The 12,703-nt window shown below is 34.0% G+C and overlaps 1 protein-coding gene across 16 annotated transcripts in view; it reads left to right on the top strand.

Moving 5' to 3' along the window:
• Positions 1-307: 307 nt before the first annotated feature.
• The window catches only part of LOC107024437, a 28,850-nt gene continuing 16,454 nt past the window's right edge, over positions 308-12,703 (top strand). For 8 of the 16 annotated variants that reach the window (XR_003579434.1, XR_003579441.1, XR_003579435.1 and 5 more), the window contains exon 1: positions 309-1,052. Coding sequence is in view for 4 of the 16 variants with exons in the window: in XM_027918596.1 (XP_027774397.1) it covers positions 11,289-11,355 (67 nt within the window). In the remaining 12 variants the exon portion in view is untranslated. The other 8 variants (XM_027918596.1, XM_027918597.1, XM_027918599.1 and 5 more) reach the window with 6 other exon arrangements.

Raw genomic sequence — 12,703 nt, forward strand, 5'->3', positions numbered from 1 at the left:
AAGGAAGGGTTACAATTTAAATGAAATTAATTTGAGCAATTTTGACAATTCAAATCTACTTAAACCGGTCGGCCAATTCGTGTGTGCCACGTAGGCGAGCACATGAATTATGCTTCATAACTTTTAATCTCAACATTCTATTTCAATCCAACGACTTTAATTAATTTATCTTTATATATATATATATATATGTGTGTGTTAATCGTTTTATCTCTCGATTAATTTTGACCATTTGATCAAACGATTAGACGGCCCAAAATAACGAAGACTTTTCACGTTCCCTAAATAGACTCCCCCCCCCCCGGGGATACTCTATTTTAACCCAGAAATCAGGTAGCTTCTCTTCCCCAAAGCGACCGTTTCTACCTGCGCACCACGTTGTACCTCAGACTAGTCTTTACGATTGCTGCACCATCGCCTATGGCCGCCCAAGAAGTCCTCTCCCATCAAACCCACCTCGTGATTCCCCAGACCCCCTATGCTTCTACGCCTGCCCCTTTCGATTTGTCCAATCAAGAACGGTCGTGAATGCCTGAAAGCAACAATATCCGACTGCGCTCCTCTGTCGTCCATCAATCACGACCCCCTCCTCTCAACTTTACATCTTCTCCATCACCTTTTTCTGATGAAGAACAGACCCCTACGCTGCTACACATCTGCTCTGCCTAGTTTTGTTTAAAATATTTTCAAAATTTGTAGTCTAAAAGAGTCCAAAAGATCAAAATTTGAAAAAAGGATGATTGATTTTTATATGCGGCGGCAACTCTCTGTTTTCAGCATTATTTTAATTTTCATGTTTTAAATTTGGACTATGTTTTTCACCTATTAAAAGATGGTGTCTTCCCGGATCAGAGAAAGGGACAGAGAAGCAGAGAAAAAAACGGGCAAAGAGATCCTTAAGTGAGAAAATTTTATTTGTCAATGTCCAAAAACAATCTAGAAAGGAGGGAGAAAACAAACAATCTGTTTTGGTTGTTTCTTCTTCGAGTTGAATTTCGTTTAGAAGTTGAAATCGCCTGACGTCAAAGATCTAGTTTGTTTCCCTATACAAGGTCAGTAGTCGTCATTATCTTTTTATATATTTTAAGTTTTGGTCTCTGAAACTTTATGGCCGTTTTAATATCCTCTCTTCATATAATCTGCTATTTCTAAATGTTTCCCAGAATCCATCTCATTTATTTTTCATTAAAATCAGCATGTAAATAGTTTGTTAAAGTTGTGACATTTGTATCCTGTTAGAGTTGTGAATTGTGACTTAAAAAATAACTAATGGCCTGTCTTAACTCTATTAACAATCAGTTAAATTTCAGATGTTTCCCTTTTTTAATCAAGCGGATTTTGTATGAAAATAGATTTCTGTTTCAAGATTGTTCATAGTCGATACTCTCTCGCATAGTATGTTTCACATAGCTGGAAGAATCTTCAACTTCATCTTCATTTTGTGTGTCAACCAGATCTCACTATCTTGTTGGTTCTTTTCAGTGATGATGACTTTTCCTAAAAAAGATATTTCTGTGTGAGCTGTGATCACATATTGCCACTATTTGTTTTTAAATTTGTCATGCCACAATATTTGAAGTCTCTTGATTAAAATAAGTTATGTTAATCCTACTTAGGCCTCTTGTCTAGATACGTATTTAATGCATAGTCATTTTGCTGTCGAGCATAGGGAACTCTTTTCTTATAGTAAGCTGAAGATGAATAACACAATTTGAATAGATGTTGCTGTTTTCTCTCTTTCGATTGTTCTTATATGATAATAATGTTATACAAACTAAAGTCCCTATACAACTACAAATGTAGCCCTTTTCTTTCTCTATTCAACCCAAATTAAATATCGATTTGTTTAGTGGATTCAATATTATTTAGGGGTAGCAACTTCAAATGAGTAACTCTTCAACTGGTTGTTTCTATGTTCACACGTTGAGTCGCAAGCATGAAGTTTCAGTAAAACTTGTTTTTATTTTTGGAATCTATCCTCCATAAACTGAGTTTACGGGAATTAAAGTGCCCTCCCACACTATGTATGGTTTTAATATTTCAGTGGTTATCCTTTAAATGTTATTTTCTGTTTTGCTAGCATGCTCCGATGAATACGGTGCTACAAACAAAGTACTCTTCCTATGTCTAGAATTACTCGTGTTAGACCGATAAGTTTGAAATTCGTTAGAGTAACTCCTTCTTGAGTGAAAATTGCTTTGCCATAATCATGTTTAATAAATTTGGTTCTGTAATATGAGTTTGCACCTATTTTAGCATCAAGGAAGATCAATTTGTCTTTCAAAAGAAATCTTAGAATCCCCCCCGACTCAATCTTGCATTCCCTTAACACTAATTATACATATTATTTCTTGAAGATATTTAATCCTATCTAAATTAATCTATTTGGATTTGGACTTGCTTGTTAAGATATGGTAGTGTTGAAACTTGTGTCAAGCTAAATCTGATCATTGAGTTTGATAAACCACGATTCTTGTAAGTCTCCGTAACATCATACATATTTTCATTTGATAGTTGTTTCTTTTAAAATCCTAACCCATCTTGAATTTGTCTACATGGTTAAATTTAGGAACTTTCAAATATTTTTACTCTTTCCATAGTGACTAGAAGAATTCTCTGTTAATGCATAATACTTTGAATCTGATGTAGTCGAATTTAGTTCCCTCTATTGATAATCAAAGTTATTTGTCGCTTAAGCATCTACAACATATTATTAACTTGACTCTTGTCTAGTGAATTTATCTTGATTGTGCTATAAAGTTTGACCCCACCTTGTATTTTTTACTTGGCTCTATTTTAATCTTTGTCATCAACTCCATGCTCTGTTTCAGCTTTTCTTTTTATAAAAAAAACGAAAAAACTTTTCCTTTCAAATTTTGATCAGTATGCTTACAATTTTTGTGTTTCATGAATGGTTCTGTGTTTAAGAGGATTGAAATATTCTCCTGTTACTAGCTAGTACAGTACTGCAAATATGACATAACAGTAGTCGTTAAGTTTCAACTTTATAAATCATTCAACTGTATGATAATTGTGCTTAACTTTCCCATAAATTAGAACATCTATAATGGAACGAGAACTCATTAATATGTTAGTTACGGTCTTCCTCTGGTTTAGTGTTTTTTTTATACTTTGTTAGCAAGTTAATTACTAGTTTACCGTGGAAATGGGATTAAAGGTGAAAAATATTCATTATCCTTTCTTTAGGAAGTCATGTGTGTTAATACTGTGATAATTATTTCTCTCATTTTTTTTACATGTACACTCGGGCCCCCTTTTGGAGTTATTATATGAGCCCTTTTGGAGTTATTATATGACTCCATCTCTTTCCAAACAGAGAAGTGAATAATAGCCACATAAACTCGTATCTAGCATCTTCATCACGTTAAATAGCGTCCAACGCTTCCTCTCCACTTCAATGTTTCACGTGTTTTATGTATACATGTATGTGTTGCTATCTTGACTAACATAATCCGTATCAATATTTTATATTTACATTTATGCTTGCTTTTATTTTTGATTTATAGAAACCAAATTGAGTGCGATAGACACAATCGTTCATCTCCCATCCCTCTAGATGTTGAGTTTAGTAAAGATCATTTGGCCTAGGAGGTTGCTTTCTAACTTAGTTTTTATTTGTTACTTAACATATCTTTTAGTTGTGAAAACTTTTATCTTTAAAAAGTGAACTTGGGAGTAACCTCTTTTATTTAAGATTTGTTTTAACAAAAGTTCGAAGACATTTTTCGGCAACTTAATGAATGCAGATTTTTGAGATTAAAAGGTGCATGTTTAAGCTTTTAAAATGTATATTTTTGAGAGGTAAAGCGACAACTTTTAAATGCCTGGCAACGCAGAGTTTTTGCTTTAAAAAAATTGGGGATTTTTTAGTGTGGAAATGCAGATTTAAACATGTTCTACCAAGCAGTTTTTTTAGCATAAAAAGGTGCAATTTCAACTTAAAATGCAGATTTTTGAGAATAAAGATGCACATTTTTAGCTTAAAAATTGCAGATTTTTAGCTTTGAAAGGGCGCAGATTTTTGAAATAAAAACATCAACTTTTAGGGGCTTTACAGTGTAGCAAATCATGTTTTGAAATCACTATCTTGAAGATAAGAACACTAATTTTGTAGAACATATAAAATAATAATTTAAGTTGTTAGATAAGTCACAATAATTAGGCGCAATCATCCCTTTATGAAGAAATTCTATTTACTATTATTACTGTCTCTATTTTATAATTCACATATCACTAGAATACTTTAACCTCTTTAACATGCTATTTTAAAAGATTTTAGATATGTCAAGAAGCTCAAAATACAAGGTACATACATATATGTCATATGCAAAAAGGTACAAATATTATGTTTTAGTTTTCTCTAAACGAGCATGACTTATTATTTTGAGACACTTTATATTGTTATATCTACTATCAGTTTTACTAATGTTATTTTTTTATAATTTATAAATCCTACACTTACATATTTTACATACACATTATTTTGTTGCATGTTTACGCTCGGTTACTATCTCATTTAATTTTTTTCTTTTTCTTTCACGTTTTAATTCTGCATTTAAATAAAATGACAAACTTTCATATCTTTTAAACTCTATATTTATTTTGGATACATTTATATAAGACACATATATATTATTCAACATATAAAATTGTCATTATTTTTTGAGTACATTTATTTATTTTTACAATGTGATAAACATACTAATATCAATTGTCGTACCTTATGTTTTACTTTTTTTTCTTAAAACTAATAAAATTTAAATACCATTGATTTTAAAGCAAGTAAATAAACAAGTTTTCCTAATTATATTTTCCTAAATTGAGTTTAAGGACTATCTTGGATAGGCTCTAAGGGATGCATAACATATTCACCTCGAGTGACCAAAACCTTTACTCAAAATTTCACTGGTTTCGCAAATCAAAACATAGTTTATATTAACATATTTAACAAATGGTTTTCTTAAAATATTCCTTAAAATTTAGATGGCGACTCAAAAACAACAATTTTCCAAAAAGTAGAGTGTCAGTCACATGTTGTGAATTGTTTTCGATTGGTTTTAAAATAGGGTGCAACAATACCTAAGTCAAGTCATTAATCAAAATATAGAAAATTAAAAGCAAGAGAGGAGAAAAAAAATCGAAATCCCTAGTTCAAGAACACAACAGTTTTTCTTCAGTTCCAACCCAGAAATTAAATGATTTATCCATGAAATTCGTCACTACGTATATGAGATTTCACTAGTAGGTTCCTTTTACCTCAGTCACTTTCTTGATTTCCCTATTATGACTAGACCTAAGGGTTCTTGAATGTTATAATTTTTGGGTTCTTAGCTTTTAGAATGATCCAAATCATTTTGGTATGTTAATATTCACTATATTGCATGAATACCAAAACCCTAGCTATGTATTTTCTTAGTTTTTCAATTATACATAATAGGTTAGATATCGCAGTTATTGAGTTATACATGCCTCAGTTATTAATGCATCAATATCAGTTTTATTGTTGCATTCTTAGTTTGCATGTTCAGTTTGAGCAATCCATTAACTTATAGAAATTCAGTCCTCTATATGTTAATTACATAATTCATTGGTAGTAGCATAATATTGAGTTAAGGTTCAGCGTACCCAAATAGTCTCAAAACTACTAGCGATGTAGGTTGTAAGACTCCTCTGTCAGCATCATTTCAGTGATCACATCAGATGCCTCTATACCTTTGGCCGGGTAATTGGGTCCTCTCGATAAAGAGATCACGTCGGACTCCCAGTTAGCTCATGTGGTTTTGTCGTTGGTTATTAGTAACTCCAAAGTTCAGTTAGAATCCATAGCATTGACCAAGTTTTAGTTTTTACTCTCAGCATTTTATAAATTGATCATTACATTCAGATTAGTCATGCTCAGTATTTCAACATCCTTATCATGTTAAGATCTATATCATTGTTGTATTTCTTTGTTCAGTTAATTGTTATTTCAAATATAATTTGTCCTGCATGCTAAGTACCTTCAAGTACTAACGTATACTCTTCTCTATATTTTCTTGTGATGTAGGTTAAGGCTCTTAGCATCTATATTACACTTAGATTAGTTCTCGATCTCCACTTTAGCCGAATCAATGGTGATTCCTCATTATTCGAGGATAATAGTCATGAGTTTCTATTCAGTATTTTTAATACTTTAGTTTTAGTTTTTCTAGACTTAGTTGGGGCATGTCAGAACATTCTAGTCAGTTAGAGGCTATTTCAAATATAGTTTGATTCAACTTAGTATTGAGTTAGTATCTTCTTTGTAATAGACTCATTAGTTTTCATATATCTCAATTACAGTGTATATGAGTATTTCCCATCTCTTCATCTTATTTGTGATTATAGTTTCAACATTAGTTTATTATTCAGTTTATCTTTAGTATAATCATGATCATGCTAGTAAGATTAGCTTGGGATCACTTGTGGTCCTAGGTCCCGTGTCCGTGTCTCAGGGGTATCTCAGGGCGTGGCATTTGTGTTTAATGTTTAGAATTTTGTAAGTTTTGAGTTTGAAAGACAAATATTGTTAAGATAATGGTTTTTGGTTTCTTTTATAGTTTTTAGTGTCAAAAAATTCCATCAATTCCATCCGTCCCGTAATAGGAAATCTGATTCGTGAGAGTTGTTTATTCTTTGTTTTGAGCCTTTTCTGAGAATTTGAAGTAATGAATTATGCAATAGTTGAATTTTAGCCTTGGGGTTGACCTTGGTCAACATTCGGTGGCCTGATCGTTAGATCAAAATTCTCAAAGTTCTATTGGATTAGGGGATTATTTTAGACCTAAGTGAGGTCTTGGTTGGCTTTTTTATGACAAAGAAAACCGACAACCGCTACTCTTTGGGTGCCCATAGGTTAAAACCCCATCTCCGATACAATAGCTCGAACAATTTTGAGAGGTCTCGAGCTTATTTTATCCATTTTAGGTGTTAAATTTGTTTCTTGCAGTTTCACATAAGCCAGGTCAAGGAGACCCCAAATTGATATTTCAACAATTCTATTGAGTCTTAATGTAGAGTATAATTTATTTGTCTATATGCATTGTGTGTACAAGGTTTCAACGAATATAGAAGGTTTATTAAATTATTTGAAAGTTGGCTAAATCTTTTAGTGTCTGCTGACTTCACTTTTGTGAAGGTTAGTTTGCTTAAGCTGTAACGACCCTAAAATGAACTAAGTTTATCTAGAGTTTCATCACTGTTCTAAAGGCTTATAAATAACTTAATTAATATGTTTGTGAGTTTTGAAGTCATTTCAATTGAATTTGAAGTCAAACATCAAGGGATGACCAAGGCGTTTGATGGTTAGTTGCTATGTGCTTGCATGTGATTATGTTTGGGTCATGCACTTATCAGGTCCTTATATGGTTAATAATAGTGTTTAAAGGCAGCATGTTGAGTTTGGTAAGTTTTGGAGGTCAACGTCCAAGAACGTCTGATGACATTCGAAAGTTAGCCTTTGGACGTGCTTGTGTGTTTGTGTGTGCCTTAGCATTATTTACGTGTTCCATTTGGTCGAATTTGATTTGCGGTGTTACGAAGACCTAGACGTGCATGTTATGGGTCCAACGTTTGGGAAAGATTCCACCTAGGACCAACAAGGGGCCTAGAAGAGGACCCCAAACTCAAGGTGTGAAGTGCCTGGCAGTGGTAGTCCACGACCCCCAAACGGCGGCCAGTCGGTCAACCGACGGCCCATCGATTGGTGGAGTTAATGGAGCCATGTGGACTTCAGGTTTGGTAGTTGTAGACCCAACCAATGGACCACAATTGACGGGGCGTAGTCCATTCGATGGTTTGTTGGTGAAGGGGCATCGATGGCACCTGCAATCTGCCTGCTTCACTATTTAAGAGTATTTAAGTTATTAATCTGTCATTTGGATCCTAACACCTAGATCAAAACCCCTTCCCTTCCAAACTCTCTCCAAAAACACATGAGAGCTCAAGATGAAGATGGAGCTTGATGATGGATATTTAATGGAGTTTCTTCTTAAATTCTCTTTGTATTCTTCTAATAAGGTATGGGAGTTCTTCATCTAAGGCTTGTTATCAACTTAGAGTCAATTTCAAAGACGATTTTCAAAGATTTTAAAAAGATGAAAAAGTCCAATTTCTACTTCTAAGTCATGGGTTCTTGCATGAAAAGCTTTCAAACATCAAGATATGATATTATTGATATATATTTGATGTTTTTCAATGAAAATCTCCATGAACCCTTTCCTTCTCAAATATCTATATTTGCCTATGTTATGGGTGATGTGATCATGAAGGAATTATGTTAGAATCATGACTAGGCTATCCTATATTGATGAATTCATATTGATTTACTTTGGATTCATTGTACATTATGATTATTGGATTGAATTGGTAATCATGACCATTCGTAACTGCCTTTGAATATTGTGTTGGTTGAATTGGCTATGGATTGAAGTTGTGAGTTTTGATTGGTAGTATGCTTCCCTAACTCTCTTTATATTATTTAGTATAACTCTTGTATTATAATTATGATTGGTATGGTCCACTTATGGTGGCGGTGCTTATGTGATATAATTGTGAATAATGTGGCCTTGTCGGCATTACTTTATGAATTGTGAAACAATATGGCCTCGTCGACATTACTTTATGAACTATAATATTATCATGTATAACTTGTCTATGTGATCATTGTAAATGTCTTGTTGACTTGTGTATATATGTTAAGTTAAAGCATGTGCTCTTCTATGTAATTATATGTGATCATGCTAGGCTATAGTGGTGCCTTATGTATGTGTACTTGAGGTTGAAGTGTGAATCTTCCTAGTTGACTATATGAGACGTGATGACTTATGTTGATGATGTTATGGAAGTGTGTAGGCTGAGTTGTAAGTATGCGTAGTTGACCTGTGTGCTTCTTGAATGATATCCTATATGTTATATGGAGAAGTATGTGTGTGTCTTGTTTAGGTAGACTTGGTGTCCCTTACTTGATACTTGTGTGATGTGAATATGACTTCTTGACTTTGTATGCTAAAGCTTCTTAGTCTTGTATGTGTGATTAATATGTGACCTTGAAATAAGTAAAGAAGGCCACTAACTTGGAACCTTTTTGTTGAAAGGTTATGATATCCTTGAAGTTGAAAGTCGTAATTGTATCCTTCTTGTGTGAATGGTAGACTTAGGGTTGGTTGGCTGGAACGACGCGAAATCATCCTTAGGAAAGTTATTGATTTATTCTCTTGACCGTTGTAGGTAGTCTTAGTGGACCTCTTTGGTAAGGTGTAATGTGATTGGGTTGTGAACAAGTTATGGCACCTCTTCATATTCTCCTTTATTGAAATGCTCTATGAGAACAAAGGCTAGCACCAAGTGACTATGCTTGGGGAGTTGCTCTAACTAAGATGACATTACAGAACAAGGAAATCGTTAGTATTTCTAACCATGCGCCTACATGGGATGTGTTTTCGTTCTACCATTGACAAGTAGAAGACCCTCCATCGCAGTAGGTTATAACTTCGAATTCCATGCTTAGCTACCATGGTATTCCTCGTGTGTGAAGAAAGTTTTAAATTCTTGCTCATTTTAGAGTGTATATTATGCAATGATTGATACGAGTGGCTTAAGTGAGACTTTTCGGAGTCTTATGTGCTGTGTGGCGACTCAAGAATGCTCCAACTTCTAAGGTGTACATGTGGGTCGTGACATAAGCAAACCTTCGCGAAAGCTAAAGGAGCTTAAGTTTTGTGAAGGTTCTACTTAAGCAGGGTTCACTTAAGCAACCAGAGTCTACTTAAGCGAACCCGAGTCCGCTTTTGCGGTATAAAAGAAGGTTTTAGATCATAAATTTTGGGGTTTTAGCCCCATTTCTATTTTTGATCTTGGGAAACCTTGGAGGCGATTTCTGAAGAATTTCTTGTGTTGAATCAATTGGGTAAGATTTTTTATCCCAAAACATCATTTCCCTTTAATTTTTTAATGGCTTTTTACATTAAATTTTGGATCTTTGATATGTAAATGAAAAGGTTTTTTCAAGTAATCAAGGTCTAAACTAAAATTGAGATTTTGAACTGATTTTAAAATCATTTTAGATGATTTTCACCAAGAGTTCCTAAGACCTTGAATAATGTTTTCAAATTTTGATTTTTGAATTCAAACCTTCTTGTGAAATCGGATTTTAGTTGAGTGGCCCATTTATCAAAGAAATTGATGTGGATATTGTTGTTTTCAGAAATCATGGCGCAAGTGTATCTTTTGTGAATCCTTTTAGTTATATGACTTTTGATATCCATACTTAGCGACTTCTTGAGCCCTTCAGTATTTATATAATTGTTGGTGAGTCTATTCTAGCTAAGAGTGTTTATCATAATTGTACCATTTCAGTCAAACACAAGGATACCACGATTGACTTAGTCGATTTAGACATGGTAGATTTTAATGTTATTATAGGTATGGACTGACTTCATGCTTGTTATGCCTTAGTGGACTATAAAACTGGAGTAGTAGAGTTTCAGCTTCCTAATGAGCTAGTTATAACATGGAGGAGTAGTTCAATAGTGCCTAAGGGTCCTTTTATTTCATACCTTAAGATGAGAAAGTTGTTTTGAAGGGGTGCATCTATCACTTAATCCAAGTTAATGACTCTAGTTTTCACAAACACCCTATTAAATCAATTCCAGATTTGATTGAGTTTCCGGAGGTCTTCCCAGATGATCTTCTTGGAGTCCGTCCTCAAAGAGAAATAGACTCTGGTATAGATATTTTTCCTAATACTCATCCTATCTCTATTCCTCTATATAGAATGACTCCAACTGAGTTGAAAGAGTTAAAAGAAAATTTTAAAGACCTTCTTGATAAAGGTTTCATCCGACCATGTGTGTCACATTGGGGAGCTCTGGTCATATTTTCAACGAAGTAAAATGGTTCTCTTAGGATGTATATTGATTACCGCCAATTGAACAAGGTTACTGTCAAAAGTAAGTATCCTCTTCTGATGATGCTCTTTTCGATCAACTTTAGGGTGACTCCTTTTTTTCTATGATAAAACCTCAAATCTAGCTATCATCAATTTAGAGTAAGAGAAAATGACATTCCTTGGACAGATTTTTTGACCTGTTATGGTCATTATGAGTTTCTCGTCATGTACTTTGGTTTGACTAGTGCCCTTATAATGCGTATGGATCTTCTAAAGAAACCGTTTAAGCCTTATGTAGATATGTTTGTTATCGTATTCATTGATGATATTCTAATCTATGCGAGGAATGATCAGGAGGATTATGCGAGTCATCTCAGAAAAGTCCTCCAAACACTCAATGATAAAGAGTTGTATGCTGAAATCTCCGAGTGTGTATTTTCTCTCGAGTATGTGATATTCTTAGGCCAAATTATCTCTCATGATAGGATTCAAGTTGACACTGAAAGATTGAGGTAATGTAGAGCTGTCCTAGACCCACATCTCCAACTGATATTAAGAGTTTCTTGGGATTGGTTTACTATTATAGGAGGTTTGTCGAGGGGTTCTCATCAATTCCATCCATTTTGACTAACTTGACTTAGAAAACAGTTAGGTATCAATGGTTTGAAGCTTGTGAGAAAATCTTTTAGGAATTGAAAATTAGGTTAACTATTGCCCACTGTGACCTTACTAAAGGGTATGCAAGGCTTTGTTGGATATTGTTATGCTTCCAGTCATTATAGAAGAGAGTGAATAGAGTGAAGCGGTAGGAATAAAATTTGACCAAGGACACAAGACAAAGATTCAGCAAGTGATGGTTTTTCCTAAGAGTTACTATAACCTCTCAAGGATAAGTACAAATGTCTCCTTACCATTCCTCGAGAATCTACTTACACTCGGCTTGTATACACGTGAAACCTAGGAACCTAAGCTCTGATACAATTTTGTCACGATCCGATACTGGATGTGATAACACTCATCTTATTCAACCAATACAAGTAAGACTAATACTTAAAAGTCTAATACATTAACATTATGCGACAATTCATAATCGACTTAAATACACCCTGAAACCTTGTTGTCACATGTTAAAGCCTCTAATGTGTTTTAACAAAATTTATAGAAAATAGAAGTCTTAAATGACATTTTTTTCTAGAATAGAACAAGACCATAAATAAGGAGAAAGAATGTTTGAGATGACAAGCAGCTTCCTCAAAAACCTCCACAAGAAGCCTTAGACTAGAAAAGAAGATAACTTATCATGAAAGCCCGGGATAATAACCTAAAAAAATTTAGAAGCAAGGGGTAAGTACCAAACCACACGGCACTCAACAAGTAAATATCTAAGCAAAAGCTAAGGGAATAGAATACAGGTACTCCTTACACCCAAACTGAACCTCCACAACTACTACACACATGAAAACAACTAAAACATAATAGCTTACAATTTACATAGCAAAAAACTAAACAAAATCACTCTAACACTCGCATATCCTCAACAACAAGGTATATTTATGAATCACAAGTTCTATAGAAAGGCACTCACAAGATCAACAACACAGAAGATCAAGTTAATTAATGATAAAAATATGCAATACAATGTCATGTATAGTGATGCATGTCTAACCAAATGATGCACACCCGATGTCTCACAGTCCAGGACCCATGAAGGACATATCTATCCATGCATCGATCGTGGAGTGCGACACAATCTTTTATAATAAAATTCGCTACAGT

This window comes from Solanum pennellii, chromosome 7, assembly GCF_001406875.1.
Source record: "Solanum pennellii chromosome 7, SPENNV200".
Taxonomy (NCBI): domain Eukaryota; kingdom Viridiplantae; phylum Streptophyta; class Magnoliopsida; order Solanales; family Solanaceae; genus Solanum; species Solanum pennellii.